The 27,563-nt window shown below is 43.0% G+C and overlaps 2 protein-coding genes across 4 annotated transcripts; one reads left to right on the top strand and one right to left on the bottom strand.

Annotated features, from left to right (window-relative positions):
• The first annotated feature begins 73 nt into the window (after nt 1-73).
• lyve1a (lymphatic vessel endothelial hyaluronic receptor 1a) lies at nt 74-3,301 on the top strand. The gene is made up of 6 exons (XM_017477876.3): nt 74-230; nt 1,181-1,346; nt 1,443-1,582; nt 2,040-2,270; nt 2,386-2,461; nt 3,045-3,301. The coding sequence occupies exons 1-6, from the start codon at nt 146-148 to the stop codon at nt 3,187-3,189; spliced, it is 843 nt and encodes a 280-aa protein (XP_017333365.1). The 5' UTR covers nt 74-145; the 3' UTR covers nt 3,190-3,301.
• On the bottom strand, nt 2,656-26,958 carry ampd3a (adenosine monophosphate deaminase 3a). Of its 3 annotated transcripts, XM_017477872.3 has the most exons (16): nt 26,800-26,958; nt 26,503-26,568; nt 15,695-15,917; nt 14,985-15,156; nt 14,404-14,569; nt 14,021-14,240; nt 13,361-13,490; nt 13,047-13,241; nt 11,760-11,891; nt 11,474-11,637; nt 10,165-10,291; nt 9,205-9,368; nt 8,314-8,434; nt 6,729-6,902; nt 6,543-6,653; nt 2,656-4,799 (listed from the first exon to the last, which is right to left on the bottom strand). In XM_017477872.3, exons 2-16 carry the CDS (start codon nt 26,555-26,557, stop codon nt 4,626-4,628), a joined length of 2,328 nt encoding a protein of 775 aa, XP_017333361.1. In that variant the 5' UTR covers nt 26,558-26,568; nt 26,800-26,958; the 3' UTR covers nt 2,656-4,625. The 3 variants fall into 3 exon arrangements, with proteins under 3 accessions (XP_017333361.1, XP_017333363.1, XP_017333362.1); XM_017477874.3 differs by lacking the exon at nt 26,503-26,568 and having other exon boundaries at nt 26,800-26,956; XM_017477873.3 differs by lacking the exons at nt 26,503-26,568; nt 26,800-26,958 and adding an exon at nt 17,827-18,077.
• Nucleotides 26,959-27,563: the final 605 nt, after the last annotated feature.

Here is a 27,563-nt window from a genome sequence, read left to right as displayed (position 1 = left end):
ATATTTGTGAACAAAAAACAAAAACGCCCATTCTATCTCCCGCCCCCCCTACCTCAGGGGAGATCCACGCTCTATATCTCCTGGACAAGCACTCTTCAGTCCACAGGCCATCCCAGAGCGCTGAGAGAGGAGAGACTCGTCAACCATGGCGGCGAAATCCAGGATGCTGTTGCTACTCTTGGCTCATTTGGTCTCATCGGCTCTGCTTATCGATGTCACACAGATCATAGGTATGTTGACTTGGAATGAAATGGCGTTTTCCTTTTGTTGTTGTTGGGTTGTTTTTTTTTAATACAGAATTTTACACTTAATGTTGTGATTAATTACAGCAAATCTGTCAATAAACAGATCAGTGTTTGTTGAATTTTTACACGCGTATATTACAAGGTTCAAAGATGAAAAGATCATCTTGTAGGAAAAAGTTCTTTGGATGGATAAGAGGAACTTGCCTAGAACCAAGAGGTTCTCCTTGGAACCCTTTCTAAAGTGGACATTATGTTGTTGGGGTTTTTCTTAGCGGTTAATCATTCTCCCAGAGGGGGGGGGGTTAACCTAGAGCCCTAACAGCATCTTTAGTTTTTCTCTCTCTCTCTCTCTCAAGGAACTTGTTAGGGTTCTATGTTAAACTAAGAACCCTTAGCTTTCTAAAGGCCCTTGGGAACCGTCTCTGAAACTGAAATTCGTCATGTTGTAAAAATAAATGAATTAAAGTTTAATCTAGAACCCTAACAGCTTCTTTGGCTTCTCTATCTCTCTCTTTCTATCTCAAGGAACTTTTGAAGGTTCTACGTGTAGAGGGTTTCCATTTTGGAGAGTGTTTCATGTAGAATCCATTTGGAAAGCTAAGAACCCTTAAGTATCCAAGTTCTTTTTGGGAAGAAGAAAAAAATTGGGTTTTGGGTTCCGGATAATTTTTTTTTTTTTTGCACAAAAGATCGTAAACAAGTGTCCGAACAGAAGACATTGGTTTAAGACGTTGGTTCTTAGTCTGACGACCCCAGGTTTGAGAACCGCTGCCCTTCAGTTTGTACACTCATTGAGAATAAAGTCTTGGGATAGTTCAGGGTTCTTAACGTTCTTGAAGGGATTCTGCTTGAAACATTAATGACGCTAAAATATCTTTATAGTTGTATATTTTATTTGTGCTTTTATTCATCGATGCATTTATTCCCTTAAACAGTTAACCCCAAACACGGCAGCGTGGTCGGCGTGTTCCAGGCATCTCTGTCCGGTGACTATGCCTTCAACGCATCTGTCGCGAGAGATGTGTGTGAGCAGCTGGGTGTGGGCATGGCAAACAAGGCGCAGTTGAACAAAGCACTCGCACTCGGCTTTGAGACCTGCAGGTATGACCTGTGATGATTCAGTACGGTTTGTGGGAATTTTTTGTAACGTGTCTCTCATACAAGTCTCTTTTTTTTTTTTTTTTTTTGGTCCTCCAGGTTCGGCTGGACCGATGAACAAGTCGCTGTAATTCCCAGAATTCTTCCAAAAGACACCTGTGGTAAAGGCAGAGTTGGGCTTATTACCTGGCGCACACTTCCCAGCTATAAGTTTGATGTCTACTGTTTCAATTCAACAGGTAGCATATTATCTCAATGTGTGCACATTGTATTTATATATATATATATATATATATATATATATATATATATATATATATATATATATATATATATATATATATATATATATATATATATATATATATCTTATCTCATCTCCAATTCTCAACGGGGATTGCAAAAGTATTCACCCCCACTGCTGTGAAACCCCTAAATATTCATTCTAGGGCAGCCACTTGGCATCCTGCTTGCTTCTCTGATTATATTATTGCTTCCCCAAGCTTTTATCTTGCTTGGCATCACATTAAAACAGGGCGTAGTGCTCTCGGAGGAAATGTGGGGAGTCAATTCAGCCAAAACTAATTTCCTCCCGGAATGTCCGAGGAAATCGGTGGGCTGCAGTGGCATCTACCCAACTGTTACTGAACATGTTTCCTGTGTGATGATGATGAAGATTGAATGATTTCATTGCAGATTATGAAGCTCACATGAACACGGAGCACGAGTATCCGAGCACCGCAGTCATTCCTACAGCTCGCACGTCTGGAGCTCGCACGTCTGGAGCTCATCCGAAACTGGCAAAACCGACTCGTTCAGCATCTCGGGATGATCCACAGTCCACTTCCTCCAGTCTTCCCCACTACACGCCTGAGAAGGACACACCTGAATCGCAAGCCTTTAGCAACACAAGCCCTAACACTGCAGGTACTTTTTTTTAAAAAAAAAGAAAAGTTTTTTAATTTGATCTGCTTTTATTCATTTGGTCTACAAACATTTGTAAGTGTGAGCTAACAAATTCCTTCTCTGTCTGATGTCACAGTTGGCCTGATCGCTTTGCTCACGACACTCTTCGCTTTCCTGCTGCTCGCCGTGGCTGCTGTCTGTTACTTCAAAAAGTAAGTGATGGTCTAATGGGGCAGTGGTGTCTCAGTGGTTAAAGGCTCTGGGTTACTGATCAGAAGGTCAGGAGTTCAAGCCCCAGCACTGCCAAGCTGACACTGTTGGGCCCTTGGCCAACTACTCCTTCAAAGTCAGAAAGTCAGTCTCTCCAGGAATGAACAATTTTGCGATCGCAGAAATGAACGCGAAACCAAGCGAACTCTGCGGTATCCGGAGAAGCTCGCGATTTTTTTTCAAAATTACCACAGGTTTGACCCGAGACGCGTCACCGCAACGCTTATTCAGCCGGAGCCCTCTTCGATCCACGTGTGTCGAACACGAGTACAGCTAGTCTCGTTTACCAACAAAACAACAAGCAAAACAATTTAGCGCAAAATATTTTGCCGCAACAGATCACGATTGAATGGATAAATAAATAAATAAATCCATAAAACTGTTCGTTACGAAAATGGATCGATGCTGCCGATTTATAAATGGTTGAGTTTGTATATAGTTCTATACTATACTGTGCTCTAAAATGTGATAAGGTTCTCCTTTTAAATCTGAAACTAATCCGGTTCTGATTTATCTTCCCTGTAGGAACAGAGTGGGCCGCTGGAAGAAAAGTCAGGAGAAGGAGACCATAGAGACTGAAGTTTGTGGGAAAACTAGAAAGGAGTCTGAGTCAGAGGTGCAAAACGATGTCAGCGTGACCATCAAGCTAGAGAACGAGAAGATATCTTAACCGGCCAGACCGTCGACCTCTGACCTCCACCTCGCCTGGAATCGCATCGTGTAACTGTATTTATTTATTTGTTTAACCGAATAAACATTTTCCATCTTCTCCTCTCCTTTGATGATTTGTCTGTGGTGGTTTTCCTTTGCTGTTGTTTTTCCTTTTCTAGCGATATTTAATATTTGTACAGTAGACTCATGTTTACAAGTATATGATTGAGACAAATGTGCTTTTATTTCCTTTTAAATAAATACAACCTTTTTTGACTACCAGTTGAGATGCGGTCAACCCCAGAATTATTGGCACGCTAACTTACCCTTAATAGCACACACACACAACGCTACAAAGCCACGGAAAATCTTCAGCACAGCGAAGAGGCCTCTGTTAAAAAAAATAAATGTCTGTCCACTCAAATATAAATCATGCAGGTTCCAATACTTTTGAAACCAGCATTTATTTATTTATTTATTTGCAGGAAACATTTGGCCTACTTAAAAGATGTTTTGAAATAATAACAGCATTAAACTAACTTCACCGTTCCAATACGTTTAAGTGCTCTAGAGCACTCGGTGCATGTCTTGTTCTTTTAGATTCCTCTTCATAGAAGGAGCCAATAATTGCGGAGTCGAGTGATTCACCTTAAAAGTTTCGACGTCTCTTTTCAGACTTTATTACTTTTCCTTCTTTCCGACCTCCTAGAAAACAATTAATTTATCACCGTAACAATATAAAGATACATTTGCTCCCCCCCATACTATTCAGGTATTTTAATAAAGAATAACGTGCTATATATCTTTCTATACATTATGTGCAATATCGTACGAGTTCGGAGATAAACAGAAGAAAAGGCCACAAGATGCAGCAGAACAGCTTTCAGGGTGGTGGATAAACATACAGCACGTTAGCTACGAAGCTACAAGGTTCAAGTTCTTATACATTCAATAAATGAGATCTAACGTTTATACCTTCACTCGGGCGTGGCTGGGATCTAGATCTCCGTTATTCTAGTGGTGAGGATCTAACAGATAAAAATGCACATATGCCACATTCAAAACCACTATAATAGCTAATCTATAGTTTTCCATGTTTCAAGTCGCTTCTGTCGATAAAAGTATGATCGCCTCCACTAGGGGGCGCCGTTGTGTTGGCTTTCTACTGTGCCTCTCATCAATCCCTGATGCGCTTCATCTCTGAGGATGTAGTGCTCAGTGCAAAACCGGAGGCCACAGTGAACATGCATGCAGACCTGGACTCACATGGAAGACATACAATATGGATTACAGTGAGGCAGGTTGTTCTGTTTCGTTTCGTTTCGTTCCCCCCCCCCCGCTAACACAAGCAGCAGCAGTTAAGTTAATACCTGATATGTGCGGTCTTGTGTACAAGGCAACATGCAAGTGTGTATATATGGCTACAGTCTTATGGCAGCGGGTGTGTTGTTGTGACTACATCTGCGAGCCCAGGGCCTCGGATTTCATCGCGTCCACCAGGAAGCTGAGCTCGTTACACAGCGTCTCGTGTCTGTAGGCCATGCGGATCTGCGCCACGTTGGTGCGCCGGATGTCGTTCCCTTCGGGGCCGTCCTTTAAGTAGTTGGGGCCGAGGAAGTACTTTTTCTCCTGTCGAATAGGAACAGTAATAAAAATATAAATTGTCTTCCTAGTCACTATACTATGGCACCCGTAGTAAATATGAGCAATATTTACAAGAAAAATTGTCTTTATTGTTTAACCTTTTGTTCAAAAATACTCTGCTCTCATGGATAAAAAATTTTTTTTTGTCGTTTTCAAGGACTAGAGAGACAAAAGTGTCCATTCATCCATCCTTCCATTTTCTGTAACTCTTATCCTACACAGGGAGCCTGGAGCCTATTGCAGGGGACTTGGGGGACACCTTACAATGCATGTCTTTGGACTGGGGGAGGAAACCGGAATAGCCGGAGGAAACCCCCAAAATAGCACAAGCATTGAAAACGCCCATTTCCACCATCAGGGCAAGAATTAAGAAGTTCCAGTCAACTGGAAATGTTACGAATCAACCTTGAATTTGACGTGTGTCTATATCGTCTCAATGCACTGTGAAGACGACGGTTCGAGTGGCCAAAAAGTCTCCAAGGACCACAGCTGGAGAACTGCAGATGTTTGTTGTGTCTTGGGGTCAGAAAGTCTCCAAAACTACAATCCGAAGTCACCGACATCACCGCAAGCTGTTTGGAAGGGTTTCAAGAAAAAAGCCTCTACTCTCATGCAAAAACAAACTCGAGCGTGTTCAGTCTGCCGACACTACTGGAACTTCAAATGGGATCGGGTTCTATGGTCAGATGAAAGGTGGTTTTGGCTCACAGAGCGGTAGCCATATGGAGAAGTACCTCATGTCCACGGTTAAATATGGAGGTGGCTCTTTAATGTTCTGGGGCTGTTTTTCTGCCAGAAGACCTGGACATTTTGTTAGGATACATGGCATCATGGACTCTCTCAAATATCAACAGATATTAAATGAAAACCTGACTGCCTCTGACAGAAAGATTCAAATGTGCCGTGGTCGTATCTTCCGGCAGGACGATGATCCAAAACATCATCAAAATCAACACAGAAATGGTTTACTGACCACAAAATCAAGGTCCTGCCATGACCATCCCAGTCCCCTGACCTGAACCCCATAGAAAACCTGTGGGGTGAACTGAAGAGGAGACTCCCCCAGCGTGGACCTCGGAATGTGAAGGATCTGGAGAGATTCTGTACGGAGGAACGCTCTCAGATCCCTCGCCATGTATTCTCCAACCTCATCAGGCGTCATAGGAGAAGACTCAGAGCTGTTATCTTGGCAAAGGGAGCTAGAACAAAGTATTGACTAAAAGGGTGCCAATAATTGTTGCACACCTATATTTAACAGACAATAAAGGTTAAACAATAAAGACAATTTTTCACAGCCTTCTTTGTTCATATTTACCAAGGGAGCCAATGTTAGAGAAGGGCACTGTACATGCAGGGTATACCAATGGCACTGTATACTACATTCCTTATACTCTTTCACTCCAATTACTAAAACAGTTTAAATCAATCAAAAGATGTGTTGCTGACATTTAGGAATTGTAGTAACAATATAAGCTTATAATGTAATAAATAATAACATGCAGGATGTCCGAAAAGTCAGGAACCTCTTTTTTCTCTCTTTACCGTCACAAAGCGCTAACGCTGGAGACTCCTTCCGTAAATGTTAAATAAAACGTCCAACCGGAATCGAGAGTTCAACAGGCGTAAAAACACATTCCTACAAACGTCGGACGAGAGCGTCATGCCTTACGATCGCTGTGCTTCCTTTCATCGGAGATGGTTTCCGTTTTATAACTGCGAGGACGTTACCTGATGAGACAAGCCGGCCTGCAGCACGCTGTTTCTGGCGATTTCGCATAAATCGCACGTGCTCAGCTTCCACAGCTGGGCCGCAATAGCGTACTCCTCCATCAGGGCTTCCTAAAACACACCACAGCAACTTGAGTCACCTTTTGTCTGATCTCTCCGAATAGCGTGTCGTTTTCAGGTTCTGACCTTGGTGTAGTGGAACTGCATGGGGTCGTCCGTGGACAGAGACACACACAGACCCTTGTGCAGGAACTCTCGCAGCGGGTTCTTCGAGTACTCCAGGAACAGACTGTTGTTACTGAGAGGGGACATGGCGATGGGTACCTGGGCCAGGTAATACAGGTACTGAAGGACGGGGCTCTACGAACACACGGACATACGTTATGTACAATATAACGGCTTTCTTTCACAACAAGTCAGTTAATAAAATCAGCGACTTAATATTTAATATTAAACCAATATACCTGCACAATATACGACTCGACCCGTTTATTAAAAAGAATAAACATAAACTAGTAATAATAATAAAAAGGACAGGAAATAAACAACTTCACTTTAATTCACCACCTGACAAATAGGTTGTAACTACAACAGCAAAACATAGGGATTTAAACAAATATTTATTTATGATTATTTTTTGGTTGTGTGAAAATGTATATAGTGTTTTTTGTTTTTTATTTGTACAAGTAGTTAAATTCTTATATATGTTACAGTGTAAAAAAAAAAAAAAAGTAAAGATGACTTTTTAAAAAAATGTAACATTTCTACATAAAATTTATTTAAGAAAAAAAAAAAAAAAAACTACAAAAGTAAACAGTAACAAACTCAATTCAGTCAATATTTGGTGTGATAACCCCCAAAAAATTTTAAAAAACAGATCAGTAGTACACTTTTATTCATTTATTAAGCATCTTGGAGAACCTCTGCCCGTCACACTCCATCCATCCATCCATCTTCTATACCGCTTACTCCTTTTCAGGGTCGTGGGGAAACCTGGAGACTATCCCAGGGGGCATGGGGCACGAGGCGGGGTACACCCTGGACAGGGTGCCAATCCATCGCAGGGCACACTCACATACACACTCACACACCCATTCATAGACTATGGACACTTTAAACGCGCCAATCAGCCTACCGTGCATGTCTTTGGACCGGGGGAGGAAACCGGAGTACCCGGAGGAAACCCCCGCAGCACGGGGAGAACGTGCAAACTCCACGCACACAGGAACACGGTGGGAATCGAACCGTGCGTTCTTTACTGACATACAGGTGCATCTCAAACAAAAAATAGAATATCGTGGAAAAGTTCGTTTTTGTTACATAATTTTATTTAAAAAACTGGAACTTTCAGATATTCTAGATTCATTACACATAAAGTGAAATATTTCAAGCCTTTCTTTCGTTTTAATGTCGATGATTACGGCTTGCGGCTCACGGAAATCAAAAATCCGGTACTTCAAAAGATTCGAATAAAGAATTTATGGTACAGAAATGTCGCAGGAACGCAGGCTGGTGAAAAAGATGAAAAGTGCAATGAAATAAAACGATATGAAAATGAAATGAAAACGAAACGTCCAGGTCGATGGGACAGCCGTCGCTAAGTAATGAACACAAAGCTGTCCCCTGGAGTGCGATAAGCTAATGGAAAGCGGGGGTTGAAAAGAAGCAGAGGAAAGTGAGAAGCGGAACAAAAGAAAGAGAGAGAGAGAGAGAGAGAGAGAGAGAGAGAGAGAGAGAGAGAGAGAGAGAGAGAGACTAAAAAGCACTTTACCTTCTTGAGGTTGAGGCCGTGAGAAATGTTATCCGCAGTAAGAAAAGCTGAAACCAGATGAGTGATGGAGCCAGCCTCACCGCAGTGTGGACGGAACTGGAAGGTACTCAGACCTCTCTCCCTACACACACACACACACACACACACACACACACACACACACAAGCAAAAACACACTAATGGCGTGCGAATGTTTGTATCCCGTGTGATTCCTGGGGAAAATAAATAAAAATGATACCTGTAGTGCTACACTTGAACATTTTACAGGGTGCACAAACTTTTGCACACCGCTGGGTATAGTATATGAATGCATGTATGCTGTATGTAAGGAATGAACCACAAGGACGGGGTGGTGTGGTGTGACGAAGCGGTTACTGTTCATCCTGAAGTTGATTCGTTTCCTATAACGACATGCCGCGAACTGCAACACTTACAACGTAGCGATTTGCAATCCATTAAAAAAAATAAATAAATAAAAATAGATGGAGTATTAAGTTTATTATTTAGATTATACGGAGTGTCTGCCATTCAAGTTACTGCAAATATGCTGTTACTATGGAAACAACAACAACCTATTGTAACAGGTGCATCAATAATATATAACAACTGTAACCCTATAACACACACATGCCACTGATACAGTGGTATTTATAGAAGACACTGATACATCACACACACACACACACACACACACACACACACACACACCAGAGTACCACTAATCTCTGCAGTAAAATGGTTCCTCTTTCGAGGAACGATTGAGACAGACCCTACAACCCTCTCGTCAGTGGGATGAGTATTGTGATCATCTCCCTAATTTGATCAACGGCGTCATACGCTCCGACGGAAAGTTCCGGTCCGGGCTTTCCACAACCCAGGAGCACAACTTACTTGCGCAGGTTGTTGAGCACCATGATGTTGGCGTACATGTGGAAGAGGTAGTAGCTATAAGGCGGGTTCTCGTCGCTGGTCCATTGCTCGGGTTTGGGGCTCTTGTAAGAGAACATGTGATCGCTGTGCTTGGACTCGTCGTCCACGCTGTCAAAGCCGGTCATCTACAGGAGAAAACGAAAAAAAAAAAAAGAAAAAAGGTGTGCGATCGGGTTAGAAACAGAAGTACCGAAACTGTTTACCAGTAATAAAGTCCAACGTGAATAAATCCGTAACATTAGCTCGACGTTAACGTCATTTAAGTAACATGGTGTTTTAATATTTTCCACAAAAAAAAAAAAAAAAGTTACTTTAGGGAAGAGAAGAGATTCTTAAATACGTGTTCGATTCCACCACTATAAATAAGCGACATGAAAAAACACTACACGGCATGATATTCTTACTGTTTCCTATTTCATTTATTTATTTATTTATTTGCTATGCCGCGTAGCTAGTTAAAAATCGGTCATTCTAAATATACGACCGTTTCTATAGGAACAGAGGAAATAAAACGTCTCATTCGATACGGTGATGGTTTCTCTGTAAGGAGAGGTATGGAAGGAGTCTCCAGTGTCAGCGCTTTGTAACAGAGAGGTAAAGCTGGTTCTATAAGCACACCTCTTTCATGGCTGTTGTACAGCGTTACATGTCAATACAGTAAATAGATAAAAAGTCTGACTTGGAGTTAGAGAAAAATAATAAACTTCAACGCCCAGTTGCTGATTGTTTTCCTATAAGTGCATGCCTGTGCGTTTCATTCTTTATTTATTTATTCTAATGCTATACGGTGCACATCGACTACCATCGAGATAACCTGCAGCTCTGTATATTATATTACATATATATATATATATATATATATATATAAATATAAAATGTGTGTGTGTGTGTGTGTGTGTGTGTTAATTTATACCCACTCACATATTTGAGGAACACATGCAGCTCTTTGTGCTTCTGAGGATTCACCGTCGCCTCAAACAAGGGAAGGAAGATGTTCTCCAGCATCTTGGCAAAGTTGGGAATCAGCTTCCGTGACATAAAAATATCACTGTAAGGAAGGGATTTGCACAGGAATATTTTAAGTAATACTAATGTATATTTCTATCACACACACACACACACACACACACACACACACACACAGCGCCCTCCACTAATATCGGCACCCTTGGTAATATGAACAAAGAAGGCTGGGATATATATATATATATATATATATATATATATATATATATATATATATATATATATATATATATATCTTTGTTAAATACAGGTGTGCAACACTCATAGGCACCCATATGAATTCTTATGATTCCCATTGGTATTTTACATTTTTTAGTACACCTGGGTGACTAGGAACAGGAAATTGTTCAACCATGACCTCCTGTTTCACAGGGGTATAAATATGAGGTAACACGCAGGCCAAATTCCCTTAGTCATTCATAATAATGGGCAAAACCAAGGAATATAGCTGTGATGTGCGGCAAAAGGTTGTTGAGCTTCACAAAATGGGAAGTGTCTATAAGAAAACAGCACAAGCATTGAAAATGTCCATTTCTACCATCAGGACAATAATTAAGAAGTTCCAGTCGACTGGAAATGTTATGAATCGACCTGGAATTGGACGTGTGTCTGTATCGTCTCAACGCACTGTGAAGAGGACGGTTCGAGTGCATAAAAAATCTCCCAGGATCACAGCTGGATTAACAAAGAATTTTTTTTTCTTCTTGGATAAACCAGTGTTGTGTTTGCGATTGTCTAATATCCATGAGAGCAGAATATTTTTGTGAATGTTCTGAAGACTGGGAGATAATTTTCTCTCTTCCCCTGATGATTTGTTAATGGATACATGCTTTATTCATTATGATGTGATTTCTGTGAATGTTCACTCATGATTGGTCCCTGGGTCATGTCGTTCTACCCTTGCTCATGGTTTTTCTCCTCTCTTAGCCTGGGGCGTTATCTACATGGTCCTCGTGCATGCACACAGCAGCATAAAAACCTAATCTAATCGAGCGGAACGGAAGAAGACTCGGAGCCGCCACAGAGCATCGTATGCAGGGGTGCCATTAATTGTGACATATACATTTTTGAAACACGGTGCTTTTAAGCCATTCGTCTTACTGCGTCTAACATTATTATTTTCAAGAAATGTTTTCAATATACCTTCTGGTTGTTTATATAGAGACGAGGTGCTGTTAGTAGTACTACTAGCACTAGCACTTACTATATTCTGGGCACCTGAATGATCCAGCGCATGTTGGGGGAGTGGACTTTATGTTGAATAAACCAATGGGAAAGGCTGTCCCACTCATCCGGGGAGCGTCCGTAGATAGAGAGGCGGGGCTCGGCATGCTGGTATTTACTCTCCTCCAGATTGTGAGCGACTTCCTGTCAATACAAGGATGCTCAAGAGTTAGTATAATCAGATGTATTTTTTTATTTAATTATTTTTTTTTAAGAGAGAGAGAGAGAGAGAGAGAGAGTGAGACACACACACAGACACGATGTACCTTTATCAAACGGGCAAAGTACTCTCCCATGATGTAGTTGTCAGTTTTCAGGTAGATTTCTCGTAACTCGCTCGCTCCCACCGGATTATATTTGGAGTTGAACTTGTCAAAGCGGTGAAACGTCTGCCTGCCCTGTGCGAGATTGAAGTCGGCTCGTGTTAGTGTCGAAGTGCAAGAGGATAAAACCCTGCTTTTTCATACCAGGGTTAGACGGTTCACAGTACTACGAGGCAAACTAAGGAGTTGGCTTAAATATCCATCCATGAAGTGTTAAAATGATGACACGGGGGCAGTGGTGGCTTGGCGGTTAATGCTCTGGGTTACTGATCAGAAGGTTGGGGGTTCAAGCCCTAGCACTGCCAAGCTGCCACTGTTGGGCCCTTGAGCAAGGCCCTTATCCCTGCCTGCTCCAGGGGGCGCTGTATCATGGCTGACCCTGCACTCTGACCCCAACTTCCTAATATGCTGGGGTATGCGAAGAAAATAATCTTTCACAGTGTTGTAACGTATACGTGATCAATAAAGACTCGTTATTTTGTCTTAAAAAGTATTTTTTTTTTTACTTCTATTAAGTTAAGTACTTCTATTTAAGTACTTATAGAATGACATCATACTGTTGATCCATTTATAGCTACATTTAATGCTGTGGGACATCCCCGAAACAAGGCACAAACAGTCGTCCGTACACCAAACTCTATTTTTTCTTTAAGTTAATTAGACAAAAAAAAAAAAGTTTCACATCCATCCATTCATCCCTACCACTTATTCTACACAGGGTCATGGGGGAGCCTGGAGCCTATCACAGGGAACTCAATTTGGAAATTTTCCGATCAGCCTAAAACGCCCTGGGGGAGGAAACGGGAGTACCCGGAGGAAACCCCCGAAGCACAGGGAGATGCATATGGCGGAGACAGGATTCAAACTCCAAACCCCAGAGGTGCGAGGCAAACACGCTATTACTAAGCCACCGTGTGATTTTGTGTTGCAGCCTGAACCACTGGGACCTTCTGACCAATCAGAAACCAGAATTCAAGAACGCTCTGGTATAAAAAATAAAATTAAAAAAAAAAAAAAAACATATGTAGCGTATGATTTCCACGAGTCATTGGATACTATGAGGATCAGATCAGTATCAGCTGAGAGAGCTCGGATATCTGTATCGTATTAAACATAGGAAAAAGTGGGATCAGTGAATTCCATACAGACCATAATACAGGATTTGGTCTAGATCACCCAACCCTATACCGCATCAATGCAATACGCCAAGAGGCACCTGGAAGCGCTTACAGCATGGACGTCCAGCGAGTCCACGGTGAGGTCGTAAGGGTCCATGTTGAGGTTGTCGAAGACCTCTTTGAGGGTCAGTTTCTTTCCGGCCTTCTCCAGCACTACGCGGTCAGCGTCTGTCTTATAGGTGCTCTGGATGAAGTTCAGCAGATGTTTCTGGTTCATACAGGCTGCAGCGTGGATGTGAGTGTCGACCTGTGAACAGCCGATCACAAACGGGACACGCTTATTAAATACCGAGTGGGGAAACTAGTACAAAGCGATGGCGCGTGGCTGAAATACTATGCAACCAATCATATAAACAGACGTCGCACCTTCCTGACGTTATAGAAATCTCGATGTGGGACCCCTTTGAGCTCTTTAAGCTCGGCCATTTCGTTGAGCATCTCGTGCAGGTAGAACTTCGAGCTCAGGAAGTTCAGTCGTCTGTGGCAGTACGTCTTTCTGGAATTAGAGAGGAGATGCGTTTTCTTACATTTTATTATTATTATTATTATTATTAACTTTTAAATATTTTTTTTCAGTGTACTGCTTATTTTATGTACAGCGCTTTGAGAAGCTGCTTTTAAAGGCGCTCTATAAAATAAAGTTGTTTATTATTATTATTATTATTACATGCTGATGAGTCGATCTGGTTTCCGTTAAAGGTGCGGTCAGTGTTTTTAGCAGAATAAGCTAAAGCTAGTGTGTTTTAAAATTTACATTTAAAAACCAAACACAACCTATGTCTTCAGTGTTCCCGTCAAAGCCACACCCCCAAAACACAACAAGAGACGGATTTTTTTTTTAAATTGACAGGCAACTTGATTGACGGGCGTCATTATTCTAATTGGTTGGACGTTGGCGGTCCGTTTTCCTCTTGGGGTACCACAAAGTCCAAAGCTTCTCAAAGCTGCCCAAATGGGAGGAGAATTTAACCAAATATTACACACCACGTTCCACTGACCACACCTTTAACGCGAACGCACACTCACGTGGGTCCGTCTACGATCATGGCCAGAACGTGGCTCATGTCGATGGCGAACGTCTCAAGATCAGGGTACGGCAGACAGTGGGGTCTGTTCTCCTCGAGAGCCGTCTTATTCTCGTAGACGTAGATTATCCCATCCCTCATTTTCAGCTCATAGCCCAGGTTCTCCGGTATGTTCTCCATGCTGTAGGGGTCCTCTCCTTCCTGAGGGCATGGGCAGATGTCTGCACGGTGGATAGCCAAGTGCAGCATGACATGGGGAAGAAAAAAAAGAAGAAAGGAAAAAAAAAAAAAGAAGAGAAAAACCGTTTTTTTTTTGTTTGTTTTTTTAAATCAGATGTTACTAAACACGTTTCACTTTAATAGTCCACAAGCACACACAGATACCTGGCAGGACATCATCTTCCTCTCTCCACTTCAGGTTCTCAGCACTGCGCAAGAACCTGGCGGTGGTCTGGGGGTAACGGTGGTACGCCAGCTTCGAGTATTTCTCCCGGATGAATAACGCCTTCAGAAGACTTTTAGCTGCTTGCTCATAGTCCTCGACGGTGATCTGAAGCATATATATATATATACACACATACATACATATGTAAATATATATACATAAAAATCATTATTATCTGCAAAGAGCTCTTCACCATACAGACGTTTAACGGTATAGTCAGTGATTTTATCAGGAGGTTAGCTAAAGCTAGCTAAATACAGCCTTCAGGTGATCCTTTCAAAGCCACACCCCCAAAACAATACTGCTAGTGCAAGAGGCGGAAATTTTTCAGTTGACTGGTAGCTAAATTGGCAGCCAGGTAGAGAGACACCTTCTTGTCCTGATTGGTTGGATTTTGTGGTCCACCTCATGCAAATTTACACACACTGTTCATCATTAAAAAAATAAATAAATAATAATAATAATTACCACACCTTTAATGACAATCCAACAATTAAACTGAGTGAGTGAGTGAACTCACCCCGGCACAGTAATCCCCACTGATGGTGACTCTCTGGTACTCGGGGAAGCTGTCCGGGATGGAGGGACAGCTGAAGAGTGGGGACACGAGCGGAGTGGGTGTAGCTCTTGCCCAATCCACACAAACCGGGATTTGCATGGACTGAGATCGAATCATCTTCAAACTCTTCTTCCTGCATGTCCAAGGAGAAATGTATCGTACGGGTCTTGCGTTAGTAATGATTAGCGCCCTCTGTTGACTGCAAGGCAAACTGCAATTGTAATAGAAACTGACAAGTCTTCCCTTTCCCACGAAAACCGACTACACTGATTTAAAAAAAAAAAACTGCATCTTTGTGAGTTTAACAAAAAAAGGGGGTGGGACTGAGTAGCATCGTTTTGGCTAAGGTGGGGGTGGGACTAATTTCTGGGCTGGAAAAATGGGAACAGAACCCTGAAATAAAGAAACTAGACAAGAAATCCACTGCATCTAAATGTCTTGCGGATTTTTTTTCTGAGGTGTCTTTTAAATTATATTATTGTTACCGGTTTCGAAAACTGCAGACTGCACCTTTAATCGTGTAGTTGATTTATTTATAAGTGAATCCATTTACAAATCTACATCCCTGCGTGTTATCTGAAGACTACAGCAGGAGTTTCTTTAATGTCCGGTATGCCTGTAAAGGATAGTGGCACTAAAATTCTCCCATGCTGCTCTGTACCCGTGCTAACCTCTTGGCCATCTCCTCAGAGTGCTGTTCGGCCAGCTCCCGGAGGAGCTCCCTTTCCTTGGCCTGCTGTAGGCCGATGGGACAGTCTTCGGGCACGGTGTACAAGGAGATGGCTTCTTTATTCTCTTCCTCCTTCAGCGCAGAGGCGTACACCTTCTCGGCCATCAGGCGCACCTCCTCGTCCACGTCGCTCAGCGTGACCTTGGGGAATTGCCGGGGCATTTCTGCAGGAACACAGCGCAAGCTATTCACATGCCAGGGCTCGAACTGCTATCTATTATTCAGAACACTGAGCTGAACCTATACGCTCATTACAGAGACGTGACAACGCAGCTCTACTCATCGTCTCGTATAACACATTCTCTTGGATATGCTCTTTCGTTTGTGATCAAAAGTGCCGAAGGAAGGCCTCTCGATCGCTGCCATGTTTCTAAGCACCCCTGTCATTCGAACACGCGTTCCATATATTATAAATATATATCTGACGGCTCCTATCAACATGATGGCTGGAAATAGCCCCGGATTGCCTGGCGTGTTTCGACACTGCGCTTTTCAGAAAACTGGTTAGTGGGTTACAGGAAAACTGATCTATAATTATGCATGTGTATAATTCCACGACGTGACAAAACACACGCCGGGACGACAAAAAATGTGAGAGGAAGTACATTAAAGACGGGGGGGGGGGGAGAGAGAGAGATAGTAATTACCATTCAATTTGCATGTTTTATTGGACAAGCCATGGCATGTACGCCTCAACTTGTGTTAAAAATCCTGCAGATAAGACAAGGATGAGTCGAATGAAACTGAACCAGAAAGTAACTCTCCAGATAACAAATAAAAACAGAGACATCCAAAACGAGTATATATAAATAGATCAATTAAAATAAAACAAAAATAAAAACACTTCAAACAACAACAATATTTGTCAGCGATCGTTTTCGGTTTGCCTCTAGAGGCCGCTCTCGTACTGTATAACGACAGCGGACGCGACCGGGATAAACAATCGGGTGTGGATTTTTGCCAGTAAACAATCAGCAATCCGTAACCCGCTGTCCTTATACAGTACGAGAGCGGCCTCTAGATGTAAAGTAAATAAGTTATCTGCAAAATTCCACAACGATAGTGCTTCCCGGTTGTGTGTCTAGTCACGATGACTGATATTCCCAGCAACCTGTTATCGGTGCCGGATTAGTCACCGAAACCTCGATAAATAACGACAATGTCACGTCGCATGTTTTCGTTCCATTTTATAAAAACACTGAATCTTTAGTAGTCTCAGAAGGAAATCCTGGAGAACTTTCTGCAAATCTGTGGCCAGCTTCCCGAAAGCCTTGTAAAGTTAATAGCGGGCGAGCAAGTGAGAGAGAGAAAGAAAGAGAGAGAGAGAGTTCAATGTTCTACCATGTAACGATGACCGTTGTGCCAAGATGTCCAAATGTGATTTGTGCTGGTGCTGTGATTAAATATGTGAGCAGCAAAGCCGTTCAGCTACTTAATACCGTATGAGAATTAAAATAGGGTGGGTTACGGGACTAAAAACCCTCTAAACCCCCCCCCCCCCCCCCATTCCAGTTCCAGTGGATCCGGTAACACTGTTCTAGTTATGGTTTGGCGAACGTTAGGATGGCGGTCTCGGCTGTGTGAGAACCACAGTGCCAGCTTCTGGTGTCCTTTCTCAGGCAGAAATGTCAAGGTTTGCATTCCTGCCAGACTTGTTAAGGAGCACACATTCCTGTCGTGCCTGTGTCGTTCTACGCTGCACTGCGTTCCTCACTCACAGCTCAACAGCTACACACACACACACGAGCCACTGTACACACTCCAGCTCTTGTGTAGAATTCATCGTGCTCTTTTTCTGGCAGCTACACATTAGACCATTTAAATAACGGACGCTCTATTACGGAAAGACGGCGGCTTGTACAAGCGTGTACGAGGTTCTTGATTCCTGCCGCATCATACAGCGTACCCTGTCCTTTAAGAGCTATAGCGTTTCTCTCGGCTCTCCCGCACTGCCGAGGAAGCAGGACAACCCTCTGATGCGCGATAAGAAACTCCACTTCGCCCATTAATCTTCCTGTTACGCTGCGGAATCGATCGCCATGTACCCCCGAGTGAAAGCGCACTCATCCTTACCATTAGCTTCTGTCACAGCCATGTCAGCTCCTGCTTCAGCTCCGTATGCATGTACGTGTGTATGTATATGTATGAACACGTCTGTGAGTGTGTGCGTGTGTGCGTGTCTGCATGTGTGGGTGTTGTTTGCGTCTCAGGTCCGGTCGCACTCTGAGCCGCCGCTATGTAGCGGCAGGGCTTTTTGTTTTCTTCAGCGTCTCCATCTCTCTCTATTTTAAGAGGCCAACGAAATCATTTTTCGCAACAGCCTCTAATCCTGAGCGCCTGTCGACACACACACACACACACACACACACCCCCAGAGACTTCCAGCTCATGCCGTAAGCCTCGTGTACACACACATCAACATTTCCCCATGTATAATCTATTCCTGTTTTCCTCAGGATCAGCACAGAGCTTCCCGAGTCCAGTCAGTCAAGCTCCAGGATTCTCGCTCTCTCTCTCATCGCTGTTTAATTCTCGTATCTGATTGGTCAGATGGTGTTGATTTGTTTTCTATAAGAGCAGATCCGACAGTAGTGCGGCATTAAGTTACAGAGTTTATATTCATTTTTATTAATACGATCGTTCTAATACGTCATCGTCATCAAAAACGTATGTAGTCAGTGACACGCTGGCGTTTTCTGTAAGCAGACGTTGATTTAACACTTCTGGAAGGAGTCTCCAGTGTCGGCTCTTTCACCCCCTACCCCGGACAGAAGAGTTTACGTTTCCTGGTTGCTTATAGCCGCTTTAACATGAGTGATAATGTCTTCGCTCCATAACAATAAATATAACGATCGATAAAAATGTCAGGGGTGGGTTTTTGTTTTGTTTTGTTTTGTTCTTTCTTCTTCTCAATGAAATATTTGGGAAAGGGAAGGGAGGAGAGAAGAGAAAAGGTAAATGAATCACATGAAAATGAATCTCATGAAAATGAATCACATGTAAATGAATCATACGTAAATGAATCACATGAAAATGTATCACTTGAATATGAATCTCATGAATATAAATCTCATAAAAATGAATCACATGTAAATGAATCACACGTAAATGAATCATACGTAAATGAATCACATGTAAATGAATCATACGTAAATGAATAAATAAATTAAAGACAAAAATGTCAGTTACAGTTAGATTTATGTAGCGCTTTATGTTGTATGGAGGGGGAAATCTCCTCTACCACCACCAGTGTGTAGCAACCACCTGGAACGCTAGAACGCCCACCACACACCAGCTATTAGTGGAGAGGACAGAGTGATGTAGCCAATTCAGCGATGGAGATGATTAGGGGGCCGTGACAGAGAAGGGCCAACGGGGGAATTTCACCAGGACCCCGGGGTTATACCCATACTCTTTTACAAGGGTTGATCACCGGTAACTGCGAACATTTGGTTGAAGTTATTGTTGCTCACAGTAGTTACCGAGAACACAAGGTTCACATACTCCACCCCCACCCGCCCCAATTCATTGGATAGTTTTGCTCAGTAAATAAAATGTAAAAACGATCATGTCTTTGTGTCATTTGTTTAACTGCTTTCTGATTGATCTCTTTATTTTGGTTTTGTTTTAGGACTCTAAAAGATGTCTGATCACATTCCGGGTCAAATTTACTCAGAAGTACAGAAAAGCGTAAAGGGTTCACAAACTTATAACATGACTGTATAACATTACACGCACAGATATTTGAATGCGCACGAAACGCTAAATCTTAAGTAATTACGATTGTAATGAATTATTTTGTTTATTGGGAATTCTGTTGACTTTTTTTTTTTTTTTTTTTAAATAAACTTAACGCTGATGTAAAATTCCAGTTGTGATGTTTGGTGCATCAATGCAAAAAACATTCAAGACAGAATCGTGACATGTGTAAGAATCGAGCGTACTGTATCCCGGTGCTTCAGTGACTCGCAGTCGCTCCTAAACTCACGGCTTTAACCCCGGCTCTTGGAACACAAACATCGCGGCTCAAAATAAATCTTCCTGTCGGTATGTAACTGGGCTTGTAACGGATCCCTGTATTAGTCCTTCTCCAACAACTGCAACTTGGCTGATGACAGAGAGACACGTGGCATTGTCATTCCTATACAAACACACACAAACAACCCCCCCTCCCTTCCCCTCCCGTGTTTTACCCAACTTTAAACTTGCAGAAGACCCGCCGGGTCTGTTGACAACATGAAGTATAGATTAATCCTCTCCGGTGCGAAAGCTCGAGCTGCACGGTGTGTACGAGACGACGGGGGGTTGAGGATTACGTGAGCTGCCTGTTGTTTGTCCTCTTTGCTTCTAATTACTGACGATCGTCACAGCTGCCTTTCTCCACCTCGCCGAACGAGGCTCCGGATTAAACGGGCTGTTCTACTCCGTGTTATAAACCCGTAACGGGGTCACAGGGGGGACGCTGGACACGCAGAATCTTTATGGGTTCGCGGGTGGGTCGTAACCACGGTAACTTTTTTCCCGATGCACTTTTGGAGCAAAAAGTAGAAACAAGCGGCTGATCAGATATTCGTCTAATCCTATAGCAAGCCGCTAAAACGCCGAATGTTCTAAAAACAGGAAGAAATGAAAGGCGTTTCGGATTGACCGCTACGTCTGTGCACTCGGAACACGTCAGTCAGGTGCCGAATGAGAGCCGTGTGAAGGTTCCCGTGTGTGTTATTCTACACGGGTCCACATTTCAACGCGGGGTCGAGCGACAGAGCAAAAAAAATACCGCGTCCCGTTTGCGTCCGAAAGACGGACGAACGAATGAAAGGTGATAGACGGGCAGACGGACAGACAGACAGACGGGAAAACCTCGTCAAGGAAACACATCACACTTCACTTTAGCGACACACAAAATAGAACATTTTATTTAGGGTTGAAGATTAGTTCCGCTGGAAATTTCAGTCCAGTAGTGAATGAGCTGACAGAAAGCACGCACGGCGTTCTACAGAATTAAACACAAATCCATATCCAAAGTCCAATTCGAATCTGGCTCAGACTATGAATCAGTAGCTGAACCGATTAAATGGACAGTACAATGGACTGTAGCTGAGCTCCTGAGCTCAGTGACTGAGAACCACGCTGACAAAGCACGCACGCTCACGCGCGCACGCACCATGGAGACGGGCCGCTATAAGCGATCATGGCTCCCTAAAGAGCACCGAGTGTACACACGGTGCAGCAGCAACACAGTAGCGACAGAGCTGCACTTTCTAACAGAGTAACAAATTCAAACACCCCCAAGTTCTCCCTTCTGCCCAGCACTGACACACTGCCCATTCTGTTAGGAGACAGTACGTATCTGCCTGCCACAACTTGAGGGACAGCGAGTACTCACACACCCACCCAAACACACATACACCCGTCTTGGGTGGTTTTATTGTTGTTTTTTTAAAAAAAAATTGACTTCTTTAAGATTGCCAATGTATTGACGCTTGGTTTCTATTCTCTCATCTCCGTGTTTCCACACGCACACCGTTATAATATGTTTATTTTGACTCTGATCACATGTTTATATGAACACTAAACTAATATGTTTATTAATAAACAGCTCTTCATTCTTGTAATGCTTTGGCAACACTGTACATGTATATGGTCATGCCAATAAAGCTTGCTCAATTGACTTGAAATTGAACTGAGAGAGAGAAAGAGACGGAGAGACGGACAGGGAGAGAGAGAGAGAGAGAGAGAGAGAGAGCGCGAGCAGATCAGCAGCAAAAACATGAGCCCCTCAACAAACTAACGTTTTGTTGGTTTTAAGTAGAGAAGAAAGAGAATCCAGAGGACACACTGGACACAGGTTTAAATAAAAATAAATAAATAAATAAATAAATAAATACTGCAAAGTAGGCTATTAATCATTTTATTTTGTCCAAAATAAACTAAAAAAAAAAAGTCCGGTTTCCTCCCCCAGTCTAAAGACATGCACGGTAGGCTGATTGGCGTGTCTAAAGTGTCCGTAGTGTATGAACGGGTGTGTGAGTGTGTATGTGATTGTGCCCTGCGATGGATTGGCACCCTGTCCAGGGTGTACCCCGCCTCGTGCCCCATGCTCCCTGGGATAGTCTCCAGGTTCCCCCGTGACCCTGAACAGGAGTAAGCGGTATAGAAGATGGACGGACGGATGGATGGATAAACTAAAAAAAAGGTGATGCTACGCTAATGGGACATCAACCACAGATCAACTACAGGATACCAACTGTAAGAAGAGCAAGGGAAACGGGAGGACAGAAGAAAAGGACTTTATAAAAGTATAAGTAAAAGCAAACTATGTAAAAAAATTTAAAAAAAGAAAAAAAAAGAGGGGGGATGGAATTGATTAGATCTTTTTTTTTTTTTAACCCTGCTAGCAGAAATAGTTAATAAATGGCTACATTTGATAAATCTGAGGGACGGAGCTTTAGCACCCTCGCTATCCGCTACCCAGATGACATAACTACTGGGAATGCCAAGAAAAAGTAGAACATTACGATTTTCTCAGCTGACTGGAAACGGCTGGGAATGTGACACAACTATAGATGGACGCCACTCTCAAGTTTAACATCATCCTGTAGATTAATGGAACTGTAACGATTCAGGGACCAGAAGTTAGTCTTGTGAAATCTGAAACAGAGTTTGAGGACCTGTAAGCTTTAGCTGAAAAAGAAGAAGAAAACTCTAACAGCAGCTCAACACAGCTCCGAGCCCGAGACTCCTCCCCCTTCTGCGTGCGCCCCTCCTCCACCTCATCACACCCCACTCTCCCCTCACAAAGTCAACCCAGATCCCGGTGTAAATAAGACGGGTAACGAGTTAGTGCAGCTCTGTCGAAGCCTGGGCCTGTACACGTAGTGTCTGCGTTTCTGGATGATAAATTCTTTATCCGAATATTTTGAGATACTGGATGTTTGATTTCCGTGAGCCGGAAGCCGTAATCAAGATCAAAAACAAACAAACAAAAAAAGGCTTGAAATATTTCACTGGTATAATGAAATCTAGAATTCTACATTCTAGAAAGTTCCACTTTTTGAATTAAATTAAGGGGGGGGCCGGGCTAACCCTGTCAGACCACAATTACCCTTATCGGACCACTGCCAAATTGATGTGTTCCTAGAAAGAACTCGGCAACCAAATAACACAACAAGAAAATAAACAACAACAACAAACAACCACTACAACTTAATCAGTGCTATAAAATGGACCCCTAACAGCGTGTCTAATCTTATTAACAATTCTCTAATAACCGAATTCCAGTCCAAACAGAGTAACGGAAACCTCGCAGCGAAACGGATCAATGAAATATACTACACATCTGCGACCAAAGCAAACCTGTGTAAAACAGAGAAAAATCATAAACAAAAAGATCCAAAAATTTTTTTAAAAAATGGTTTGATCAGGAATGTGAATCTGCAAGAAAGAAACTCGGACAGCTGTCTAACCAAACGCACAAGCTATTACAAAACACTGAACTCAGACTTAAAGTGCACCTATTACGGTTTTTTCAGATATGACCTTTCATGTAGTGCGTTATAGAGCTGTTTGTGAAAGTAAAAACGTCTGCAAAGTTTAAAAAAATCAACGCGCACGACAAACAGAGTTATCGACTCCCGAAAGAAGGAACCGATTCTGAATCAACTCGTTAGTGATTCCAGACTTTACTTCCTGTACTAACCTACGTAGGTTCGTAACACAAAAAGCCCCGCCTCTGGTCTTCATCGGCTGCTCGCCGACAGACGGAGCTGAAACCCGTTACGGCAGTGGGCGTTTCCTTTTCAGCAGTAGACCAATCACAACAGACTGGGACGTCTGACCCGATCAGAGCAGAGAATGCTCTCTGAAAGGAAGAGTTTAGAATGAATCCTTTAGAACGAATCATTTAACGAGTCGTTTGTGACACTGAGAGGGAAAAAGGTAACGCTGTGATTTAAATTATGAGCACGTTAAAGTGTTTTTAGAACTCGGATGAATGTAAATATTTTGTCTGAGACCTTTAGTACAAAATTAGGCATGTTTCAAAACCATAATAGGTGCATTTTAAGAACTGTAAACAGATGATTTAGAAGAAGGGGCGGGCGGGGGGGGGGGGGGGGGGGGGGGACGACAGCAGCACTACCATCAGACATTAAGGGAACTTGTAGAACACATTGATCAAAATTAGTTCTGTGAGAAATGGAACAAAACCAAACCCAAGACACATCCATAAAGAGACCCAACAATATGGAAAACCTATTTTGAAATCACACTTTAAAAACCGCCCGCATAATTTTACAAAAGCTCAAACGTTAACCCAAACAAAATCACAAGAAACAATCGGAACCCGCTCGACTACTAAATTACACGGGACGGATCGGCTGATGCACTCGAGAGCCTCAGAGACGGCATGTGGCCCTGACAGCATCAGGACAGAAGCGCAGAGGGTCTTCTTAAAACCGTTCAACCTGGTTCTCCGAGCTGGCCGTTTGCATGACCTCTGGAACCAGGGGCTTGTATCCCCGAGTTAGAAGAGTGGAGATAAATTAGACCCCAACAACTACCGGGGCATCCGTGTGAGCAGTAATCTCCATTTGGCACACAGGATTGTTTTATCAAGTTTTAAAAAGTGGTGTCGGGGGTAAAGTATATGACGTTATCAAGTCTATCCGATCTATCTGAACAATAAATGCAGTATAAAACTCGGCAACGAAACGACAGAATATTGGTCTCGAGGGCGTGGGGTGACGCCAACTCTGGTCAATATTTATACATCAATGAGTCAGCGGTGTTACTGGAACAATCTGCAGCCCCTGGAAGTCAATAAGGAAGTACAATTTCTGCTCTACGTAGATGACCTCCTACTGAACAAGGCCTACAGCAGCACCTGGACCTGCAGTACAGTCAGAACTGGGCCCTGACGGTCCATCTGACCAACATTTTTATCTTATAGGCCAGATCTGAGGAACACGAGGGACACCTGTTCAGTCTATCGGGCCCTAAACAGAGAGCGTCTCTTCACCGTCTGAGATATAAAGCAGAGACAGATCCTGACCAAGTACAGGCTGAGTGAGCACAATCTCGCTGTGGAGAAGGGCCGATACAGGAGAACCTGGCACGCAGGAGAACCCGGTACAGCAGGAGAACCTGGTACACAGGAGAACCCGGTACGCAGGAGAACCCGGTACAGCAGGAGAACCCGGTACAGCAGGAGAACCCGGTACAGCAGGAGAACCCGGTACGCAGGAGAACCCGGTTGCCCAGAGATCCGAGACCGTGTGCTCAGTGTACGAGCGGTGAGGTCGAGACAGAGCTGCACTTCCTCCTCCACGGTGATGAATATCAACACATAAGAAAGACTTTCACAAACATATTCGCTCCAAAAATACCAAATTTCAGACAGAAGAGACGGAACTAAAAGTCATCTTAGGAGGAGGACACACGGCCCGAGGAAGAGCGAGACGCCGAGCGTCCTGCACACACCCCGAGTACGCACTGCACGTTCAGATACTTACCCATCAGTCTGTGTGCTTTTTCCTGCTAAGTGATTTGTTTATTTTTGTTTGTTTGTTTATTATGTTCGTAACGTTTAAATGCAGATATAAATGTATTATTTGTTTAACTTTTAATTGAATCTACCTGCACTATTTGTTTTGGCAACAATTTCATTTCTAACATTGATGACAAAAAAGCACTGCTGAACTGAACTGAGAGAGAGAGAGACAGACAGAAAGAGAGAGACAGACATACGTAAAGAAAGAGAGACAGACAGAAAGAAACACAGACAGAAAGAGAGAAAGAGACAGACAGAAAGAGAGAGACAGACAGAGAGAGAGAGAGAGGCAGAGAGAGAGAGACAGACAGACATAAAGAAAGAGAGACAGCGACAGACAGAAAGAGAGAGACAGACAGAAAGAAACACAGACAGAAAGAGAGAGACAGACAGAGAGACAGACAGACATAAAGAAAGAGAGACAGAGACCGACAGAAAGAGAGAGAGACAGAGACCGACAGAAAGAGAGACAGACAGACAGAGAGAGACAGACAGACAGAGAGAGACAGACATACATAAAGAAAGAGAGACAGAGACCGACAGAAAGAGAGAGACAGACATACATAAAGAGAGACAGACATAAAGAGAGACAGACACAAAGAGAGACAGACACAAAGCGAGAGACAGACAGACAGACAGAGAGACAGACAGACAGAAAGAGACAGAATGAGAGAGACAGACGGAGAGAGACAGACAGACAGAGAGAGATAGACAGAGACATGTACAGAGACAGACAGACAGAGAGAGCGACAGACAGACGGAGAGAGAGACAGACGAAAAGAGAGACAGACGGAGAGACAGACAGACAGAGAGAGAGATAGACAGACGGAGAGAGAGACAGACGGAGAGAGACAGACAGAGACATGTACAGAGACAGACAGACAGACAGAGAGAGCGACAGACAGACGGAAAGAGAGACAGACGGACGGAGAGAGAAAGAGAGACAGAGACATGTACAGAGACAGACAGACAGAGAGAGTGACAGACAGACGGAGAGAGAGACAGACGGGGAGAGAGAGACAGACGGGGAGAGAGAGACAGACAGAGACATGTACAGAGACAGACAGACAGACAGACAGAGAGAGCGACAGACAGACGGAGAGAGAGACAGACGGAGAGAGAGACAGACGGGGAGAGAGAGACAGACAGAGACGTGTACAGAGACAGACAGACAGAGAGAGCGACAGACAGACGCTCACCTGGGTCTCCTCTGTTCCGCTCTGTCAAAGGAAAAGAAGCGGCGCCTCGCAGCATGACGAAGAAAACTGCAACCGAATTGTTTATCATTTATTACTAACATTAAACCACATATTCACATTATAATCCCGAGAGAAGTGCAGAACACACACACTGCATTTTTAAATACACAACGTCACGATAACGTCTAAGCGAATGTAATTTTGTTTTATTTAAAAATGGCGTATTTTCCCTATGAATGGAGTAAACCATTCCACAAACCGCAAACTCCAGCATCATTACAGAAACCAACCGCTTACCTTTCACTTCACTGTACTCCCTTTATTCCTCCTCCTGTCTGTATATCGCTCTCTGTCTCACTCTCGCTCCCTGTCTCACTCCCTGTCTCACTCTCTGTCTCACTCTCTCTAGCTCCTCCTCCTGCTCCTCATGAATCTCCCGGAGGTGAACAGGAGAAACAGCAGCTGCTTCATCTGTCCGTTACCAAAAAAAATAAACTTGTGATTGGCTGACTCGTAAACCAATCTCCGGCCAGAATGACACGCGACACGTGATTGACACTTGCTTATCATTATATGATTGGTCGAGTTAAAAAAGGAGGCGGGTTTACCCGCCCACTGTGACTCCTAGCAACCGCCCCTCTAGTCAATGTTGCCAGGTACAAGGTTTACACGCGGGGCCATTTTAAACCGTAATAAATATGTCAATACGTTCAGGGTTTTCTTTAAACCTATTTACATACATACAGTAAATTCATACTTTTCACGTGTGCTTACATACTTTAAACAGTGAATTACCAGATTAAATGGTGTGGAAATGATAGAAATGAGATAAACTGCAGTAAATGCAACATAAAAGCTACTTTTATAAAAATGAATGCATGTCAGTCAGTTTGTTTATTCTCATATCTAATCTAATTCTCATATCTAATTTTGTTGTTGTTGTTGTTGTTTAAAAGAGTGCAAAAATATAGTGTTTCTGGCTGTGTTGTTTTTTTGTTTGTCAAGGACTTCCAGAGACAGTAAGAATAGAGACAGGTCACTGTAAAAAAGAACTAATCTCT

Source organism: Ictalurus punctatus, chromosome 10, assembly GCF_001660625.3.
Source record: "Ictalurus punctatus breed USDA103 chromosome 10, Coco_2.0, whole genome shotgun sequence".
In the NCBI taxonomy this organism is placed as follows: Eukaryota; Metazoa; Chordata; class Actinopteri; order Siluriformes; family Ictaluridae; genus Ictalurus; species Ictalurus punctatus.
This window is presented reverse-complemented; position numbering and strand designations above follow the sequence as displayed.